At 42.3% G+C, this 22,614-nt stretch overlaps 1 protein-coding gene across 2 annotated transcripts in view; it reads left to right on the forward strand.

Moving 5' to 3' along the window:
* Window positions 1-22,614, forward strand: part of cpeb1b (cytoplasmic polyadenylation element binding protein 1b) — an 80,153-nt gene that overhangs the window by 24,565 nt on the left and 32,974 nt on the right. For both annotated transcript variants that reach the window (XM_080183343.1, XM_080183344.1), the window contains exon 3: window positions 21,655-21,840. In XM_080183343.1, coding sequence (XP_080039469.1) covers window positions 21,655-21,840 — 186 coding nt within the window. The remainder of the gene's footprint in view (window positions 1-21,654; window positions 21,841-22,614) is intronic.

The following is a 22,614-nucleotide window of genomic DNA, read 5'->3' on the forward strand; positions in this document are numbered from 1 at the left end:
AGGTTGTTGTAGTGGGAGACTTTAATTTCCCTCAGACTGGAAATCCCTTAGGGCTGGGGTCTGGATGGAGAGGAACTTGTAAAATGTGTCCAGGATGGTTCTTCGGAATAATAGTCTGTAGTCCAACCAGAGAGGGGGCTATATTGGACCTAGTACTGGGGAATGAGCCCAGTCAGGTCATCAAAGTTTCAGTGGAGGAACATATGATGAACAGTGACCACAATTCTAAACTTGTGGAAAGTCATGGAAAACGTCGTATGGTTAAGGTGTTGAATTGTGGGAAGGCTAACTACAGCCAGATTTGGCAGGACTTGGTGGCTGATTTGGAGAGACTGTTTGAGGGTAAATCCACATCTGGCATGTGGGAGGCTTTTAAGGAACAGTTGATAGGAGTGCAGGACAGGCATGTGCCTGTAAAAGTAAGGACAGGAAAGGTAGGATTTGGGAGCTGTGGATCCAATAAAAAAAAATGCATATAGGTCCAGGCAGCTAAAGACAGATGAAGCACTGGAGGAATACAGAAGAAAAAAACTCATAGGGAGTTCAAAGGGCAAAAAGGGTCACCATGTCCTTGGCAGACAGGATTGAGAAGAATCCCAAGGCATTTGATGCATGTTGGGAACAAAAGGGTTGTCAGAGTCAGATCCCTCAAGAACAAAGGAGGGGAATTATGCTTAGAACCCAAGGAAGTAGGTGAGATCCTAAATGAATACCTCATCAGTAGTGAAAGGAGACAGACACAGATCAGTTGTGTCTTGGATGTGGTAGACCTGTTAGAACAAATCAGTTACAAGGGAGGAGGAAGTGTTAAGTGTTTTAGGAAGCATTAAGGTAGACAAATCCCCAGGGCTAGATGGCATCTATCCTAGATTACTGAGGGATGAAAGTGCTGGGCTTCTAACAGGAATCTTTGGGACCTCACCTGTATTAGAAACAGAATTGGAGGATAGCAAATATGGTTCCGTTCTTTAAGAAGGGTACCAAGGATAACCCGGGTAATTGTAGCTCAGTGAGCTTGATGTCTGTGGCAGGGAAATTTGTTGAAGATTCTACAGATGTAGAACTGAATAGTCTCATTAGCAATAAACAACACTGTTTTGTACGAGGGAGGTCATGCCTCAAATTTGACTTTTGAGGTGATAAAAATGATTGAAGCGGGGAGGGCCATGGATGTCATCCAGTGGGTTTTAGAGCATTTGACAAGGTCTGTCATGGCAAGCTGGTGCAAAAAGTTAAATCTCATGGGATCAAAGGTGAACTGGCTTGGCCACAGAGGGTAGCAGTGGAGGGGTATTTTTCTGATTACACATCTGACTAATGGTGTTCCACAGGGCTCTACTGGGATCTATATGTATCATTTCCGATATATATTGGAAGATGTAGCTAGTCTAAGTTTGCAGATGACAGATTCCTGGAGTTGCGGATAGTGATGAACATTGTCAGAATGCAGCAGGATATAGGCTGGAAAATTGGGTGGAGAAACGGCAGATGGAATTTAATCCCAATTAAATGCAAAGTGATGCATTTTGGTAGATCTAATGCAGGGGGAAGCTATACAATAAAGGGCAGAACCATTGAGTATATATAGACGTGCAAAGGGATTGGGGTGTGTAAGTCCACAGATCCTTAAGTGACAGCACAGGTGGTGAAGGCACATGGCATGCTTGCCTTTATTGGATAGGGGCATAGAGTATAAAATTTGGCATGTAATGTTGATTAGGCCACATCTGGAATACTGCATCCAGTTCTGGTCACCCCACTATCAGAAGGATGGGGAGGCTTTGCAGAGAGGGCAGGAAAGGTTTACCAGGATGTTGCCTGGTATGGATAGTATTAGCTGTGAGGTGAGATTGGGTAAACTAGGGTGGTTCTCCCTGGAAAGGAGGTGGTTAAGGAGTGACGTATTACAAGTTTATAAAATTATGAAGGGCATAGATAGGGTGAGCAATTGGAAGCTTTTTCCTGGGTCAGAAATGACAAACAGAGTGGGGGGGGGGCAGGGGCAAGGGCAAGGTTCAAGACAGATATGCAGGGGATGTTTTTACACAGGGTGGTGGGGGCCTGGAATGTACTACCAAGTAAGGTGGTTGAGGCAGACGTGCTAGAATCATCTAAGACTTAACTGGATAGCCACATAAACAGACTGGGAATAGAGGGGTACAGGTGGATGGTCTAGTAGGAACACATGATCAGTGCAGGCTCAGGGCCAAAGGGCCTGTTCCCTTGCTGTATTGTTCGCACGTGGGCTGACTGGGTATGAACAAAGTTCACAATGAGATGTAATTCTGCCATTGAACACAATTATGTAGATAAACATTGATGGGGTTGGGCTTAGTGTGGTGCACTTGCATGTACTAGAAACAGCATATATTAATACAAGGCCCCGTTCTTTTGCAGACAACATCTACACATTGCACCTGTTTCAGTGAAACAAAAGTGACAGCATTCACCAAGTTATTTCTCAAGGCAATATCTTGACCAAGCAGGGTCATTTTCATACCCTGCTTGGCAGTTAATGCAATCACTTGATGCTCCTAGTAATCAGTATACTTCCCAACACACTCTGTGCACAGTTGTTTTCTCCTTGTGTGGTATTCTTCATACAAGACACATCTTGCCTTTCTTTTCAGCATGTTATACAAAGTGGGGTGGCAGGCATCGGGGAAATAAAAACATTGTCAAACTTTTCTATATATGGGCAAGCAACAATTTGTATTCTAGTACAGATTTTTAAAAATCCTGACACTGGAATGTGTCTCAGGTAGGACATAGCCAACACAGCCAATTACTGCCCTGTCATTCTACTTTCAGCAAAGTGATCGAAGCTGTCATTGACTAAGTGGCACTTACTCAGCAATAGCTTGCACCCTGATGCTCCATTTGGGTTCTGTCAGGACCACTCAGCTCCTGCTTGTTCTAGCTTTGAAGAAAGCATTGAGAGCTGAATGTGGTGAGTGACTGCCCTTAACATTAAGGTGGCAGAATGTGGCATGTCAATGGGGATTGTGGCAGGATGGAATTCTGAACTGGTCATTCATTCTGGCAAAGGTAGATGGTTATGGTTGGTGGTTAATCAGCTCAGTCCAACGGCATGGCTGCAGGCAGTGTTCTGGACCCAAGTATGCTCAGCTCATCCATGGTCACCTGAGGTCAAAGCAGGTGTATAAATGTTCAATATCATTTCTCGCAACTCTACTGAAGCAATCCTGTGTGCAACAAAACCCTGACAACAATTCTAGCTTTGATAATTAGCAAATGACATTCCATATCATTGCTGAATTTCCCCCCACCCCACTAGCCACCACCCTGGCAGGGGGTGGTTATTGGCACATGGAAACATAAACATAAGAGCAGGAGGAGGCTGTTGGCCCTGTAAGCCTGCTCTGCCATTCTTCATGATCATGGCTGACAGTCCAGCTCATCTAGCCTAAAAACCCTTGTTTTTATGATTGGAGACTTCCTGGACAATGGAACTGTAGTAATTTGAATTTGCAAAGGCTGCTGGATATAAGGAAGCAAGTCTTGTAGAGTTTTCTTGTGTTGATTTGAGTCTGTGAATAAGTTGATAAACTTGCTTATCCCTAGCAAACAAGGTTTTGGTAGGTGCTGATTAGAAACCAACAACTTTTGTCCAGTAGACAAGGGTAAGATCCCAGGTCATGGTTATGCAATAAAGACCAAAAATAATGGCAATTCTCTGCAAATCAATTTTTCTTTTAGTGGGAGTTCAGACTTGCAACTGTACAGGCCACGTAAATACTTTAACTAGAAGAACTGGTCCAGACTGGAAATGCTGCAGCAAATAACTCCTCATAAAACCAGTCCACCATCCACAAGGCACAGTCAAGTGATTTTTTTTTTGTTTTTCCTTTGTAACACAATACCATCTAAGACAAAGCCCACTTGATTTGGCACCCCATCCACCAGCAATGTACTGCAGCAACTCACCAAGGCTTCTTCCAGCACTTTGTGAAAACTGCATTCTCTACCATCTTGAAGGACCAGAGTAATAGACATAAGAGCACCACTGAAAGTTCACCATCTGGTCTTGGGACTTTTTATTGCCAGTTCCTTCTGTTACTGGGTCAAAATCATGGCATTGGCTCCATAACTGGTTTGGGCATACTTGTATTGACTGCTCACCATCACCTTTTCGAGGGTGAATGGGTAATGGATGTTGGATTTATGGAAAGTAGAGCTGCAGACAAAATAAAACACTAAGGTTATGACCAGAGCTATAATGAGCCAATATGGTTTATCTGCATATTGAAGTGCCAAGGTATGGCCTTGCAGAACTTGATTTTTCAAATGAAAATCTTTTTGACAATGGGTAGACAATTGCAGTACTCTCTGAATAGAAAGGGCAGCATGCTGGCTGTCAAACTCCACTTAAACAGTCACATTTGAGAGATGCAGCCATGAAAGTAACTGGCTAGAGTTTTCATAAAGGAAGCACCACTATGATGTGCAAAATGTAATTTCAGCTTCAGGAATGGGAGGCAAAACCCAAACCACTATATGCTTCAACACCAGAATTGAAGAATGAGAGTGGAAGATCATAATTGTCCAAGTGGGCAAGGTGACATTTAAATCAATTCAAGGTGAGAACTCATGCCAGAGTACTTGGCATTTACTCCAAGTCAAGATTAGAATTGTGCAATTACTTTGGTATCATGTAGAAAATCAACACTGGAATCAGTGTGCTGCCACCTATAGACTGGGATCTTGATCAGACAGCCCCCTACAAGAACTTGTACCAGTTTGGGGGGTGTGCATTGTCAGCAATGCCAGTATTTGTTGCTTATCATGCCCTTGAATATCAGTGGTTTGCTAGACAATTGGAAAGGGCAGTTAGTGGATCTGAGCTGCATATAGGCTAGACCATTTTAACCACTTTTTCTATGAAGGGCATATTATTGAGATTAGCTTCCAATTCCAGGTTTTCACTGGCTCTGTGATGGGATTTGAACTAGCCCAATGAAATTGCAGCAGGCTATTAAGTTAAATACTGTATCAATTCCCATGTTCACATTACATGTGGCCCTGAGTAGACTGGGACATTAGATGTGGTGTAACCTTAACATGAATTTAAGTTGAGTGAAAGTAATGCATTGTTAAAATGCTGAATGAAGTGTCTGCACAACTATTACCTTGCGCAAATTCCCAGGCTTGAGGATATCTTTTTTAGTAGCAGTTACAGACAGGTTCAGGAGTGAACTGAACACTTGCACCACTGCTGGTAATCCAGTGTGATTGTTGAAGAGTTAGATGTGTGCTCTTAGCCTGCAGTGTGACAGATCCAAATTATTAAACAGCTATGTGGCCTCAAATTAATTTGCCAATCACCCCAAAAGTCTGAGGGCTGTCAATCATTTAGCACTCCTGGCTCACTGTAGGAGAACAGTAGTTTTGGGCATGGTAAGTAGTTTTATTACAATTTAGATTAGTTCTGAAGTGGAATCCTGGCAGGATTTCATTTGTGTTCTGTTGATTTCAGGAAGTCCAATTTCTTTCAGATAAATTTTAGGAATTGGGTTGAAGGCTTTGTTTTATGCCTCTTCCAAGGCAAAGGTCATGTTCTCTGCACACTTCCCAGGACTTTTTGGATCTTTTATTTCCTGCCATTTTCAGTCACGTGACTGAATATTAGTATTGTCTAACGAAGTCCACTGCTATACCATAGAATGAACTATTTGTACTTGGAACAATTGATTTTCTGTCCAGCTGTCATTAAGGTTCCAACTCAAGTTGTGGATCCTGGACTTGCCCAATTTACTAGTGTAAATTCTGCAGATTCTGTTACTAGAGAGGCGGTGCTTAACAGACTGGAGGGACTGATTGTGGACAAGTCCCCAGGACCAGATGGAATGCATCCAAGGGTTCTGAAAGAAATGGCGGAAGTGATAGTGGATGCCTTGGTGATTATTTTCCAAACGTTGCTGGATTCTGGGGAAATGCCGGAAGATTGGAAAACGGCTAATGTTACGCCGTTGTTTAAGAAGGGTGGCAGGCAAAAGGCAGGGAATTGTAGGCCAGTTAGTTTAACGTCTATTGTAGGTAAAGTGTTAGAATCTGTGATCAAGGAGAAAATAGCGAGGCATCTTGAGGAGAATTGTTTGATAGAGCAGACGCAGCACTTTTTCGTTAAGGGGCAGTCATATCTGACGAATTTATTGGAGTTCTATGAGGATGTGTCTAGGGAGGTGGATGGAGGAGAGCCGGTGGATGTGGTGTTTCTTGATTTTCAGAAAGCGTTTGACAAGGTGCCTTACGAGGTTATTACAGAAGGTCAGGGGGCATGGAGTTGGGGGTAGGGTGTTAGTGTGGATAGAGGATTGGCTGTCAAATAGGAGGCAGAGAGTGGGGCTCAATGGGTGCTATTCGGATTGGCGGTTGGTGACTAGCGGAGTGCCCCAGGGGTCGGTGCTGGGGCCTCAGCTATTTATCATTTATATAGATGATCTGGAGGAGGGAACCGAGTGTATGGTGTTGAAATTTGCTGATGACACCAAGATTGGTGGAACGGCAAATTGCACAGAGGGTGTGGAGAGCCTGCAGAAGGATCTAGATAGGCTGGGCGAATGGGCCAGGAACTGGCAAATGGAATTTAATGTTGGCAAATGTGAGGTGGTCCACTTGGGTAGGAAGGACTATTACTTGCGTGGCAAAACTGCAGCATGCAATGGTGCAGAGGGACCTCAGGGTCCTTGTGCATGAGTCGCAAAAACCCAGCCTGCAGGTGCAGCAGGTGGTCAGGAAGGCGAATGGGATGCTGGCCTTCATAGTGAGGGGGATTGAATATAAAAGTAGGGACGTCTTGCTGCAGCTGTACAGGGCACTGGTGAGGCCGCAGCTGGAGTACTGTGTGCAGTTTTGGTAGCCGCACTTAAGCAAGGATATTTTGACCTTGGAGGGAGTGCAGAGGAGGTTTACTAGGCTGATACTGAGTTGAGGGGGTTGAACTATGAGGAGAGGCTGAATAAACTAGGCTTGTACTCGTTAGAGTTTAGAAGAAAGAGGGGAGATCTCATTGAGACGTATAAGATGATGAATGGGATGGATAGGATACAGGTGGAGAGGCTCTTCCTGCTCAAAGGACAGTAGGACTAGGGGGCACAGCCTCAAGATAAATGGGGGGGCAGTTTAGAACAGAGTTGAGGAGGAACTTCACTCAAAAGGTGGTGAATCTCTGGAATTCTCTGCCCATTGAAGTGGTGGAGGCTGTCTCGCTAAATATTTTTAAGACGTGGGTTGATATCCTTTTTGATAGGCAAGGGGATTTAAGGGTTATGGGGAGAGGGTGGGAATGTGGAACTGAGCCACGACAGATCAGCCATGATCTTTATTGAATGGCGGGGCAGGCTTGAGGGGCTAGATGGCCTACTCCTGCTCCTATTTCTTATGTTCTTATAGATGGTATTAAATTGTGGTGTGCCCATTCCAGGGGGAGGCCCCCAACCAAGGTAATTCAGTTGGCAACTTGGCCTGATCAACTAAGGTCACCAACCCCTTAGCTATTTTAGCCACTTTGAGTGTCCAATAAAGTTCAGAAACTTACTTGAGCCTGTTCTGGTCAAAATTATGACTAGGAGATATTCACTGGAGAGGCATAACAATTTTTAGGGATGCTGAAACCAGGAGCTTGTATGTATTTTCCTACTGTCATTTGTTTCCTGTGAAGTTTAAGAGGAATTGTTGTCCAAGTTGGATGGTTCAGTGGTAATTTTAGAGGTAAAAGCAAAAATAGGCAATTGGCCCATTGCACCTGTTCCTTCAGTCAATGAGATCATTGGTTTGATATGATTCTCACTCTCTTGCCCCAGTAACACTTTCTGCCATGAACATATTATCAACCCAACCTCTACAGATTTTCTGTATTTGATCTTTTGCAGAGGTACTTTTTGGGATATCAACACATTAATAATGCTTTCAAGTCTTTTGAAGGTGCTCTGGCCCTAGTTGAGTGTTTTGTACAAGTTTAACATTTTTACTTGCCCCTCTAATATGGCCTAGGATACCAAGCTTTAACTGCTCCAACCTGTCTTGCTGCCTTCAATAATTTCTGCATATCCCAAGTTCTATTTCTGTGCACCTCCCTTTTTGAGAATTGTACTATTTATTGTTTCCATGTTCATCCTACCACCAAAATGAACTTTGTATCAAATGTCTTCTGCAACTTGCCTACCCTTTCCACCCAACCTGTCTTTGTCTTTTTTGTTGAAGTTTAACACTCTTCCACAGGTCAATCATAGAAACCTACAGTGCAGAAAGAGACCATTCACACGAGAATGTGCAAACTCCACACAGTGACTCAAGCCAGGAATTGAACCCAGGACCCTGGAGCTGTGAAGCAGCATTGCTAACCACTTATGCTACCATGCCATTTCCAAGGAGTTTGACCTCAAATCGTTGGAACCGTGCTCTATACATGGGTCTAGGTTCCTAATATGTAATCAGAAGTTGTAACAATGGTCCCTGAGGTGCTAAGACTGTAAACAATTTATAATTTTGTTATTGTTATTCAGCCAATTGTGTGGCACTTGAAGTCCATGTGCAGTATAACCTGTTTTGTAACAGCAACAAACTTAAACCTATACACACTGTCTTGCTGTTAAATCCTTGCTGACATCCTTGGATGGGCCTTTGCCTCACAATATCTTGGATTAACAAGTCTTACTGGTCAGTGTCAGATTTATAGTCTAGGAATTCCAACCTTGTCATCCTGGAACTTTTGAAGGTTTTGATACAAACCACTGCACATTCAGCAAGGCTTGCACAAATAGGGTGGGTGCAATATCACCTATTTTGTCCTCTGTCAAACTGGAGAGTGGGTATGAGTGGGACCTCTTGGTTCTGCTGAGTCCTTGAGGTGAAGACTGATGGAGAGTTTCAACTGCATTGCTGCTTACTGGGTCTAGGAATAAGATCATATGATGCACAGTGGCATTTTTAAAAATCTGATTGGATACTGTTAGTGCAAAAATGATAGTTTTGGTCATTACATAGCACTAGTAATCCCAGTGATATCTTTTCAGAGTCATGTTTTGCTGCTGGGTTGAGATTTTCTACTTGTAAAGTGGCTTAGAAATATTTGAGTTGCATGTTTATTCACCTCTAGGACCTTGTATAAAGTCAGTGAGTGGACTGCAACTCTTGACTAGTCTGAACTGCCTTTGCTGTTTTTTCAGTACACTAGTTGAGTTGGAGGATTTTCTACCCCCCATGTTTTCCCTTATCTTGAGTATTTGTACTTGAGCAGGTTGAAATTGGCTTTGTCCAACGCCATTTTTTTCCTTTGGAGATGCATCCAAGCACACTGTTTTCTGTAGAGACTCCAGTCTCTCCTTCTGTCAGGTTGGTTTGTTTTGATGAACAGCTGTGTTGCAGCTACCTATGGTTGGATTGTTAGAAACATAGAAAATAGGTCATTTGAGCCTGCTCCATCACTCATTATGACCATGGCTGATCGTACTCAGTAGCCTGTTCTTGCTGCTCCTCCCCACTCCCAACATTCCCTTTTACACCAAACATAATCCTGACATCACAAGTGTCAGTCTGGCAAGCTTTCTTGTCAAAGGAAACCAAAACAGTGCACAGTATTCTAGATGTACACTCACCAATGTCCTGCAAGACATCCCTCTTCCTGTACTCAAATCCCCTCAAGGCCAGTATTTGCCGTTTCACTGCCTGCTGCAACTGTTGGAATTTCCCCCAACAGGTTTTCTTACAGATTTTCCTTCAGATCCTCCTCCCTCTAAACTGTTTCACTGTTTTCTGGTATTGTATTCTCCCTAATGACTGAACCAAAGGATGTATTTTGGTCAGCTGTTTCTTTGTTCCCCATTATAAATTCCATTGTGCCTAAGGGACTTGCATTTATGTTCACCAGAAAAAAGGAAAATATGGAGTTGCATTGCTAGTTAGAGGAAATTTAACACAATGGGGAGGAAAAATATTAGCTCTTTTAATCCAGTGGTAAAGCTGAGAAACACTTCAGGGTTGTATAGAGAGCCCCAAACTTTACTGGAGATGTTGAGAGTGCTAACTTTTTTACTACCTTTAATGTTCCCTGCAAGCTCACTTTGTTTTCCTTTTGTCCACAATTGTTGAGCTTTGAACTGCTCCCAATTCAAGTCAGTTGTTTACTGTCTGGTCAATTTGTATACCTATCCTTTAATCTCCTTGAGCCACAGTTTGACCACCTTTCACATTTTTGTGCCAGACAGGAATGCACAATTGTCGTAATTCACTCATGCACTCCTTGAATGTTTGCCATTGTGTTTTCCAATCCATCGTAGTCAACTTGTGCCACATACCATTGTAGTTTCCTTCAGGATCCTTGTCTCAATCAACTAGTCACACTTCACCTTGATGAATTTGATCATATTACAGTTGCCTGTTTTCTAGTTGGTTCCTCAGTTGTGGTGATCCAGAAAAACACCTTGTACATACGCAATTTATCCTCAACTGGATTGTTACCAATTTAATTTGCCTGATCCATTATTAGATGTTCTTTTGTCACATGCTGTTTAATGTAATTAGCTGTTTAATGCCATTCTCACTCACCACTAAAATTTGGGGCTCTATATGCAACCCCTATAAATGTTTTTGCCCCTTGGTATTTCTCAGCTTTACCAATGGATTATCAGCTAATATTCTTCCTCCCTGTTGTTGATTTTTCTCTAATTAGCAATGCAACACAATATTTCCTTCTTTTTCCTGCCCTTCCTAAATACTGAATATATCCTTGGATGTTTCCTGGTCACCCTGCAGCTGTGTCTCCATAATCCTGACTATAGAATCACCTGCCCATATCTATTTGCCTGATCATTCACCCCTAATCTCTTACAGCCACAAAGCTGTAACACTTTTGTCCCATTCCCCTTTTTTTTCCTATTTTGTCCTATCACTACTTTCTTTTGATCTTGTTTGTGCTCCCTCTTGACTCAAGTTACTACCACCCCTACCATCTTAATTTGAACCCTCTCCAGCAAATACTAAAAGTTACTAGGTATAACCTGGTCTTGCCTTCCCAGCACCATTTTTCTTCAACCATGTATTCATCTGATGTATTCTATCTGCTACTAATCACTTCCTCCTCTTCTTCTTTCTACACACACACACACACACACACACACACACACACACACACACACACACACACACACACACACACACACACACACACAAACTTGTATCTATTCCTTTTTTATTACAATTGAATCCCTGTACTGCATTCCACCTTTTAACTCCTGTTTTTTTTGCAGAGCCTCCCCAGAATGTTCTGCCACAGGAGATTCCTGCACTGCCTGCCTGTGACTGGTGGTCACCTGTTTCCTTCCTGCTTATCAAGCTTTGGCCTGCAGTGTAATTTACGTTTCTTCTATGTACTATCCATGATGCTTTCTGCCTTACAGATGTTCTACAGTATCAAGTTCTGAAAACCAGGTTTCCAGGAACTGCAGCTTATCACACTGGAAATGTTCCCAGCTTCCTGTATAAAAACGGGAGATGCATACCATGGCTTTGAGCACTCCCGTAACATCCCTTCAAATTAAACCTTGAATGCTTAGAAACAAATGTGAACCACTCTAGAGCTCTTGTTTCCTAGACTTTAATATAGCTCTTACAGATCATCGACTTTAAGATCTCAAACTTGCAAACAATATGATAAACGTAGTAAATACATCAGCTGTTTCCACTTGCTCGGTGTCACCTGGAAGTTCCAATTCCAAGCTAGCACTCAGCTCTAACTCTCTTGCACTCTTTATCCCAGCTAAGCATCACCTAGTTTTCCTGTGGTTTCTCTGAAGCAGCACTCATTTTGGTTGCAGGTTTTGCAACCGACATGAGAACAGCCAACTTACCAGTTCAGATGCCTGGAATGTAATACCCTACAAGTACAAAAACCAGAGTTCAGGCTTGTAATCCTTTGGGTACTAAGGACTGCCAATTTTTAAAGTAAATTGGTGGATTATTTCCCAATTTTAGGTCCATGACTCTTCCTTTTGTTCATTTTAACCTATTCCAACAGACTGAATATGATTGGAAGCTGCTGGTCCCTCATTTCTCCCTCCCTATTACTTGCCAAGAATCCAAGTGTGTTTTAAAACAAGTATCGATGCCCTTAATGAAGAGCTTTTAAAAGAGAACTGCTTCTGAGCTAGGAGGGTTATCCAGAAATGTGAGTAAATGTAACAGGGCTGTGGAGTTTGGAAGGAGAGAATGAAGGCACTTGAAAAGATGATGGTTGGAGAGGCCCAAGATCTAACTTGTACCTCCTTTTACCAAGAAGCAGGCATCAATGGCTGAAAGTTTTGAGCTGGTTTAGAGGCTTGTGCAATATTTTCAGATTTGCAAGGATGCTATACCAGTTGAAAAATCCACTAATTGTGGCCATCAAATTTGGATTAGAATGAGTCTGAATTCAGAATAAATGTCATTTTCATTTTCCTTTAAATCCAGTCTGGGTGAGCTGCAGCACTGAAATCATGACCATTAGCTCCTGTAACAAACCCAGTGTGGAAGGCACTTGTTCAAAATGGTTTGAGACGAGCTTCAGACCCATTTCATTTCTACCTGTTAAAACCATCACACCTTTTTTGATCATTTAAAAGACTCAACTTATTCCAATGCTGCCCAGGCCAGCTTCATATTCTGCTGCCTCAGCTTTGCCACCCTGCTTCTGAATTTCTGCTGGCTTCCCTGTATTGGCTTCAAGCCTCCTAAAATGTTGAATTTCAGATCATTGTTCTTGTTTTTAAATTTTGTAGGCTCACTACTACCTAATTACTGTCTATAGAACTTAACTCTAGTCCCTTGCCTGCTCCCTTTTGCATTGAGTGTCTTTAAGACACTGATTTAGATCTTTGATTTAAGGGGATCAAGGATTATGGGGATGAGAAAAATATCAGCCATGATTGAATGAATGGCAGGGCAGACTTGATGGGCTGAGTAGCCAAATTCTGTTCCTGTGTCTTATGGCATCCATATTAGTGGCTGTAGATTCAAGTTTAAACTTCCCTAAAGCTCTCCAACTGTCACTCACTTTTGATCAAGCCTTGTCATTCTTGCCAGTACCTTTTTGAGCTTTATCCTCTCCATTTTTGACATTGAGTTATCTTGCCATGATGCCTCTCCTTTCAAGCTAGGTACAAGGATGATCTCTATCAAAGATAGAAGACCATTTCCAAAGAATGTCATATTGGATTTGCAGCATTAACTGTTTCAATCTCCTCAGATGCTGTCAGACCTGAGTTTTTTTTTTACCCAACACCTTTTGGAAGTTGTTTATATACTTGAAAAGCAAGACCTGGGCTCCTATAAAGAGCGGTTGTGTTTACATTGGCAAAACTGAAACTTGGGACTTTTACTGGTTTGCTCTAGTGAAGTATGTTTTGCTCATCTAGGCAGCTTTGTAACCAACAATTCTTATTGCCATGTTACTTCTCCAGGCTAGTTTAAACCAAGTTTTAGATTTAATTGGGAGATTACTGTTGTGAACAGTGTGTCTTGTCTGCATGGCATGCAAGAAACAGTACTTTTCACTGTACACTAATACATGACAAGAAAGCAAATGAAGTCCAAAAGACCAAAGTATCTGGAACATTAATTGTAGGAAAATTTTACTTAAGTGTTAACTTGTAAACTGGCTGATACTTCATCACAGCACATTCTGATTCGAGGCTATTAAAAATGTTTAAACTGTTCAGTAAGTCTGTCAAAGATAATCTGCACTTCAGGCACAATACCATACATTCAAACAGTCATTAAAGTACTGTCTCCTACATTGGCCTATTTTGGGTGCAGTGCCTCTAGGAGGGGAGGGGAGAGGGTGGTTCAAGTCTCCAGTTGTTTACAGTTCTTTTCCTGATGGGGCTAGGGGAACATAATTTCAAAGGGTTTGAAACCTTTTGGGAGGTGCTGCCTTAGTACACGCAGCAAAAACCTTTTTGCTGCAAAATTGAAAATGTACATGGGTGGTGGGTGAACTTTCCCTCCAAACTTGCAAAACAAAAACCAGTTGCAGAGATGGTGAATGTGCAAAGTACATGCAAAAGACAATCTTGAGGAGCTGCCCCTTCAATCTCCATTTCTCTTTCTTCTCTGGGCAGTAAGGGTGAAGGGTGGGAAACACTTGTGATTTGAGGAGCTGGAGTAGTTCTGGCTGGTTCTGTTGCCTCCATCACTGGAGGGAAGGATGTGATAGGAACATAGGAATCGGGAGTAGGCAAATTCAGCCCTTTGAGCCTGCTTTGCCATTAGGTCAGATCATAGCTGGCCTCCTGGACATTTCATCCCCAGCTCTAGTGATCAGGTTTGGGTGTTGCAGGGCTGGCCAGTGATTGGGGACCTGGCAGTTCAGGGCCAGCATGCATGTGCTAGTCTCTGCTGATTGGTGCATATGTAGTAGTCCACTCAGCACTATGCTGCTAGCCCCTCCAGTGCCCTGCCCCCAGATTGTCCAAGTGACTGAGGCAACTGGCAGTGCTCAGTGGGAGATTCCTTTTTGAGAAAATCCAGTTTGTTTTTTGCACAAATTTGGCACTAGAATTTTTTTGGGAATCTCCCTTTAGGTGTCTGCATGCAAGTGCATTAGAACTAAATGAGTTAACAGAGCAAATAGAGACGGGTATGATTTGGTAAGTTTCTGACATGGTCAGAAGGAAATAGGTCTGGAAATTGAATACCCAAGGGTACTCTTGACAAGGAAAATGAGGTGGTACAGCTTTGAAGAAGGGGATTATTGCTGTAGTGAAATTGCACAGACACTTGCAATCAAGGTGTGAAAACAGTTCAGGTAGAAACAAATAGCAAAAGAAAAGTCCTGGTGGAAATTATCTACAGGATCCCAAAAAAGTTGTTCCACAGCATAAACCAGGAATGGCACAGTAGTTAGCATTGCTGTCTCAACAGCAGAAACCTGGATTTGATTCCTGGCTTGGGTCACCTGCCTGTGTGGAGATTTGCACATTCTTCATTTTGTCTTGCATGGGTTTCCTACTACAGTCCAAAGATGTGCAGATTAGGTGGATTGACCATGCTAAATTCTCCCTCTGTACCTGAACAGGCATCAGCATGTCAGCTAGGGGATTTTCACATACATTCTCACACTGCAATAAAGTTAAGCCTACTTGTGACCAATAAAAACTTTAAGGAACTAAAGAAAAATATAGGAAATTATCATGGTGATTTTAATATGCACATCAACTCAGTGAAATTGTCAGGAGTTCATTGAATGTTAGTTTGTTCAATATGATTTTTTCTTGCATGCTATACAGTTGGAGCATACTGTTCATAGCAAAGGAGGGAGTGCAGAATGTAGTGTTACAGTCATAGCTAGGGTGTAGAGAGATCAACTTAATGCAAGGCAAGTCCATTCAAAAGTCTGACAGCAGCAGGGAAGAAGCTGTTCTTGAGTCGGTTGCTACGTGACCTCAGATTTTTGTACCTTTCCTGTAGGACAAAGAAGGACCCGGGTGCATGGGGTCCTTATGCTGGCTGCTTTTCTGAGGCAGCGGGAAGTATAGATGTAATCAACAGATGGGAAGCTGGTTTGTGAGATGTACTGGGCTACATTCACAACCTTCTGTAGTTCTGTGATCTCGAGCAGAGTAGGAGCCATAACAAACTGTGTTGCAGCCAGAAAGAATGTTTTCTATGATGTATCTGTAAAAGCTGGTGAGTCATAGCTGACATGCCAAATTTTCTTCATTTCCTGAGAAAGAGGCATTGGTGGACTTCAGTGTTGAGGACAGGTGGCTAGTGATCTGGACATCTAAACTTGAAGCTCTTGACTCTTTCCACTTCATCCTTGTTAATGTAGACAGACATGTTCTCCACTACACTTCCTCAAGTCTGTATCCTTTGGTTTGCTGACCATTGAGGGAGAGATTATTGTCATGGTACCGGTTCACCAGATTCTCATTTTTGTACTCTTGTTGCTGTACTACCACTATGGTGTCATCAACGAACTTAAATCAAGTTGGAGGGGAATTTGGCCATGCAGTCATAGATGTATAGGTATAGCAGGGGGCTGAGAACACAGCCTTGTGGGGCACCAGTTTGGTGGAACCAATTGGAGCAGGTTATTCTGGATTTGGTATTGTGTAATGAGCAGGGATTGATTTTATGACCTCAATTTAAGGATCATCTAGAGAAGAGCAATCATAGGATGACAGAAGTCAAAATTCAGTTTAGGCATAAATTGTATTCCATGGTTCTAGCCTTTCTCACAAAGGAAGCATCCTCTCAGCATCCATCCTGCCAAGTCCCCTCAGGGTTTTGTTTTGTTTCAATCGGATTCCTCCCTCTAACTCCAATGGATACAGGCCCAACCCATCCAAACGATCCCTGAGATAACCCCCAACATCCCCAGAAATATGTAGGGTAATTCTACAATGAACAACTCCTAATGCATTTTTAAACCCTCACCCCAACTGCCCTTCCCCCATGTATTAACACATGTTTCAAATGCAACAGTAGTTTGTGGAATGGCATTCACCAAGTCCAATAACTTGAAGGAAATTAAGTTTGTTTATTGTGCCATATCTAGGCTTGCTTTAACACAGCAATGAAGTTGCTGTGAAAATCCCCTAGTTGCCACACTGGCGCTTGTTCGGGCACAGAAGGAGAATTTAGCACAGCCAATGCTTCTAACTAGCTCATCTTTTGGTCTGTGGGAGGAAATTGGAGCACCCAGAAGGAACCCATGCAGACGTAGATGTGCAAACTCCGCACAGTGACCCAACAGTGCCCTGACGGAGGCACTAATGCTAACCAGACCAAAACTGGACATAATCCCCCAAATGAGTTCTGAACAATACAGGCACCATAATCATTGCTAGGTATATCCTGCCCCACCTGCAGGACCATATCACCTCAGTGCTGCGTATACATCTATGCAAATGCAATCACCCATGGCACAGCAGTTAGCATTGCTGTCTCAGCTCCTGGGACCCAAATTCAATTCCAGCCCTGGATGACTCATCTGTGTGGAGTTTATCTGCATTGGGCTGCAGTTGAGAACCGTGATCAGCTACCCAACCACTTGAAGTTTAATACTACATGTCTTGCTAGGTTACTTCAGAGGGCAGTTTGACCACGCCACTGGGGTCTAGCATTGTATGGAGTCCAAATTGGGTAAGGACAGCAGATTTCATTCCCTAGAGGACACGCATGAAAAATCAACAATTGTTTTTGTGATCTTTTGACATTTATTCTGCATTTTTTTATGAATTTGAATTTTGACATGATGGTATCTGAACCTATGCCACCCAAAACGTTTTAGCCTGGTTCTCCAGATTTACTAGTCTAGTGACATTACCGTTCAAGATACCAAAATATAGATGGGGGACATTAGTCTTTTCTGTGAACTGATGCTTTTACATGAGAAGCATCACTAAACTTCAATACTGAGATTTACAAGCAGCAACTTCACAAAGTTGATTGCAGCAGTAATTGTTCCCTTTGGCCTTGTGTGCTTCATCTCTCTGTAAAGCTTGGTATTTTCTTGTGATGTCGGCTTTTTGTGGTGCACTCAGCAAGACAGATTTGCAAGATTTAACAAAAAAATTTGTACTGTAATTTGGCAGTTGGACTGTGGTAAAAGATGTCATGGAGAAGGCACAGCCAAGCTGTTCAGATTCAAACCAAGCAGATCAAGACATTGCTGTGGGAATGAACAGAGAAAAGCTTGGGGTGGGCAACCATTTTGAAAAAAGTGCCCTGCATAGACTTGTAACATCACATCTATTGTTGGACAGCGCTGTTGGGTGTGGTCTGTTGCAAACAGCTGCCAGTGTGTCTGCTGTTTGATGTGGGACAAAAAGCCTGCATATTTGGTATATTTTGAAATTCTTATGTCCACTACAACACTTCCCCATTTGTGTGATAGGTCTTTGACAGCACCATTGTGTTGAAGAATACTGTGCTGCCATGAAATACCTAGCTTCACTGACTGCTCAAATGTTTTGAGAAGTCTTGCCCTCCAGGATGGACTGGTATTCCTTCAGGTCTGAAAGAGGTGGCCTCAGGCCATAGGCAGGTTATTGTTACTCAAGATGTTGCCATGGGGAATGAACGAATAAATGACTGATTTGAATTTGAACAGTAAGCTTGGCAATAAATTGTTCCCTGCTGCATTCAGTGTACCTCTTCTGCAGTATAAATTGCTGCCATTTTATTGTTACTTGTCCTGGAATGCACAACAAAGTATGGACAGCATGTTTTTAATTGCTCATCAGGCAGGGATCAGTCTCCTTTGGTTTCCATTTTCACACTAAGTTGATGCATCAAAATTTTTAAGCAAATGCCTGCTGGAAAGTTGAATAGGTTTTTATGCTGTTTGAGCTTTATTTAGTGCTTCAAATGTTGAGGTGCCATATGGACCCATCTTGACTTTTCCCCTCCCTCCCAAAATGCTGCCAGACCAGCTGAGTTACTTTTTTTTAGATCCCCCAGCACCTGCAATACTTTGCATTTAATACTTCCTACTACTTTTCAACTAGTCTTGAATCCAATTTGCTAGTTTGTCTTGAATGCCATGGGCTTTAATTTGTGACCCTTCGATGCAAAAAGACCATTCACTGCCATCAACCTGTTTTGTTTCCAACAATTAGTGTCTTAATCGATCCAAATTACGCGAGTGTTTAAAAAGCAACTTCTTGCCAAATGCTGAGCAATCAGAATTGTAGGCTGCTTGGTCTGTAATTTGGAGGATAAATGAATTTTCTACCAGGATAGTTTGAATGTCTTACACTACTCTAAAGTGTTGGAAAGTGCAATTCACAAAATTCAGAGTGGAGGTACAGCAGTGGACCAAGACATTCAAAGCAAGATTCAAAATGCACAATGCCAACATGTCCCTACAAAGAAAAGGTACGATACTGCCTAATCTAGAGCCCTCTAGCTATCCAGACGTGCACAGGTCAAGGTAAAGCTGTAAAAGAGCTTTGATCACAAAAGACACAATACAGGGGTGGGGTAGTGGGTTGGATCTCAACAGTGACAAGATGGAGTACAAGAAAGATGTGAACTGGTGACGACAGTCTCCCTCAGTGTCAAGTCCAAGGAGGTATTTGCTGATGACTTCAGGAAATGTAATGGAGGAGATGCCCCTATCTAATCAACAGGGACAAAGTACAAATGATCAAGAGCTTCCAATTTTAAGTGTCCAGATAACCAACTTGTCCAAGTCCCTCCATGCTGATGCTATAAATTGAGCCCACTGATGCCTCTACTTAAATTATGGAAATTTGGCATGTCTGCTACAACACTCCAGCTTGGAAGAATTTTGTATTGTGGCTTGGTATGACTCCTGCTGTGTCCAAGACCAAGAAACTAAGGGTTGTGAACAAAGCCTGTTCATACAAACCAGCAACCCATCCATTGACTCTGTCTACACTTGCAGCTGCCTCCAGAAGCAGCCAGTATAAGGACCCCACACACCCTGGACATCTTCTCTCCCACCTTCTGTCAGAAGAAAGATACAAGTCTTAGCACATGTACCAACTGACTCAAGAACAGATTCTTCCCTGCTGCCATCAGACTTTTGAATGGACCTACCTTACACCTAAGTTGATCATTTGCTGAACCCTAGCTATGATTGTAACATTCTGTACTCTTTATGCAGCACAAGCATACTGTACAAGAAACAATACACTGTATACCAATGCATGTGACAGATCAAAGTTAAATGGAAATTGGGAAAGAGGAAATGAAGAAAAATTGTCTGGTAAAGTCAAAGAATTCTAGTTGTACCAATACATTAAGAAAAAGATGCTTTGCATCATTTCCCTCAGTGAAATTGGAAGTTGGAGTGTGAAATATTGGACAAGGGAGGAAGCACTGGAGGGGCTGACATGTTTGAAGATGGATAAATTGTCAGGGTCGGATTCAATCTCAGGCTATTGAAGGAAAACATAGATGCTAGAGGATCATTTTCCACTCCTCACTAGATGCACATCAGAGGATTAGAACATTGTGCCATTTGTGTGCAAGATAGGTCAGAAAACTAAGCCAGTAAAGCTGACTTGAGTGAGTGAATTATTAAAAACCATTGAGACAGTGATCAGTCACTGCACAGATTAATCAGGGATAGTCTGCATGGTTTTAGGGGAAGGTAGTGTTGTACTTGTGTAACAGGAGGGACTGAAGGTAGTGCAGTAGATATTGTCTACATGGATTTCAGTAATGCACTTGACAAAGTTCCACATGGCACACTGCTCAGTAAAATGAGATCTTGTGGGTTACAGGAGGAGGTGGCAGATTAGATCCAAATTTGACTCTGACCATTGCCCTTTTTGTTTCCTGTTAATGGTTTGCTTTTGCACACGAAAGTTTCCAGTGATGTTCCACAGAACTCATGACTAAAATTTGCAGAGGAATCGCGTAGCTGACTCCAGAATTGTATTAATGGTTTGGAGGTGGGCAGGGAAGTGGCAAATGGAATTCAATTTGGAAAAGTGATATGTATATCTCTTGAGAGCAGATACACATTCTTGACCACCTGCCCTGAGTGTAGGATGCTTTCTTTCAATGGACAAGGTATGGAATACAAAAGCCAGGGAGGTAACAGGTTGGGCCACAACTGTTACATACAGTACTGGTCACCAGAGCAATTATGTCCTTCCTGCATAGTGGAGGCATGCAGAGGAGATATAAAGAATATTGGGGGCTGATTGAATTGAGAGACTGAGACAAGAGAAAAGCAGTCTTTGCTGACTACCCTATCTGTCAGTTACCAGGGAGAATATATTTTAAGGTGATTGGTAGGATTACAAGGGACATGAGAAATACTTTTTTGCCCAGAGGGAGTGCATCTGGCATTCGCTGGTTCAGGCTAAAACACTGACCTTTTTTAAAAGGTACCTGGATCAAGTGCTGTAACCTGCAAGTCCTGGAAAATAGGATTAAAATGGGTGACTAGTTTTTATTGTAGCAGGCTAACCAGTTTTTCTATGGTTCTAACAATTGCTTTGCCAGTTGAAGCCAGAAAACCAGTTGCAACTTAGTCCTGATAAAAAATTAAAACCAAACCATACCCCTGATGACTGTTTCTGGAAATTTCTAGCTCAACTATTGCTGTTTGGAATATGGGTTCCTTCTTAAATTCCCTCTGTGGTAGGATGTCTTTTCCTCAAGGTGGCATCAGTATCTTGTACGTAGAAAATTGAGCAGAGTCAAGTCTGACACTTTTTTTTTTAAGTTGAAGTAAACAGACTGTGCTAGCAGAATTATTCAGCTTGTTCTGCATTTGCTGATTCAGGGCTGTAGCCAGCAGTTGGAGGTAATCCAGGACCAAGTAATATGAAGGGGGAGGAGAATGTGGTGGCGCAACTGTTACAGTACAGTTGGAGCTGCCTGCTCACTGTCACCAGAGCTCCAAGCTAGTTTTTAATACAAGGATTCTTGCAATCCTCAAACAGGCAGTCCAAGATCAACTGAGTTTCAAGGAATGTTTTAATTTCTTGCATAGAGAAGTGATGTAATTTGCAGGAGTGTGTGAGTGCATCAGCAGTTCAGTCACATGCTGGACTAGTCACTGATGCAGCCCAAGATACATGGCAGTTTTATAGGGCACACTCGCAGGTTAGAAGCTGGACAGATGGGTTACAACCAAGTGTAATCTTAAACATTTTTAATCTCTTGCAGACTTGAACAAAATTGACACGGGCACTAGTAGCAGGATGCTGTTTCCCACATCTGCGCAAGATTCATCCCGAGGCCTCCCAGACACTATGGACCTATGCTTGGGCCTCCAGTCTCTGAATCTGACAGGGTGGGACCGACCATGGAGCACCCAGGACTCTGACACTGCAGCAAAGGCTAGTTCATCGGGTAAGTGCAGCATTCTCTTTTTTTTCCCCATGCTTCTACCAGATTTAAAGATTATTTGGAACCAACTAGAGAAATCCTAATTTGGTGTTCGGCCAATTGTTTAAAAATCGAAGCGTGGGCTGGTGTCTTAAATTGGTGTTATCCTTCAGTAAATTTATGCCACTTGCTGTCTATAAAACTTGCTGTTTTGTGTAACTAAATATAATATTTGAAAGCAAGAAATGGATATTGTGAATCTGAATTTTTTAGTTAGCCCAGCCCATACCGGATTGACAGCAGTGAATTTGGCAAGCACTCTTGGTGATGCAAGCTTTATTTTTGAAACCATTGAATTGTTAACATGCACTGAATTGAATATGACCATGCAGCTGAACTGATTTTTCTTTTGAGCTGTGATTAATTCTTGTGGCCACAAGGTGGACTTTTTTGAAACTACAGTCTGACTGTAACAGGGAAGTTTGTCTAAAATAACTGATTAAAAATCTGGGATTGAGCAGAAAACGACAACATGATCAGCACACTTGCTGTACCAGTTTCTTTACCTCATTAATCTCCCATTCTTGGTTTTGCATTACTAGCTGCAGTGCTACACCTGTCATCAGAAGGCTAGATCTGTCCAGGTTGCAGACTTCCACAATAGTGATCTGTCCTATAGTTTGGTTGTATGCAGTCAATTGTAGTTTTAAAACCCTTTTTTATCACTAAGTGCAGCAACAACCTTTGGTTTTAGCCACAAGGCTGTAAATGGAATTTCTGGAATCTAAACTCTTCATA

Source organism: Carcharhinus amblyrhynchos, unplaced genomic scaffold, assembly GCF_965287045.1.
Source record: "Carcharhinus amblyrhynchos unplaced genomic scaffold, sCarAmb.v2.hapA chromosome_254, whole genome shotgun sequence".
NCBI lineage: Eukaryota > Metazoa > Chordata > Chondrichthyes > Carcharhiniformes > Carcharhinidae > Carcharhinus > Carcharhinus amblyrhynchos.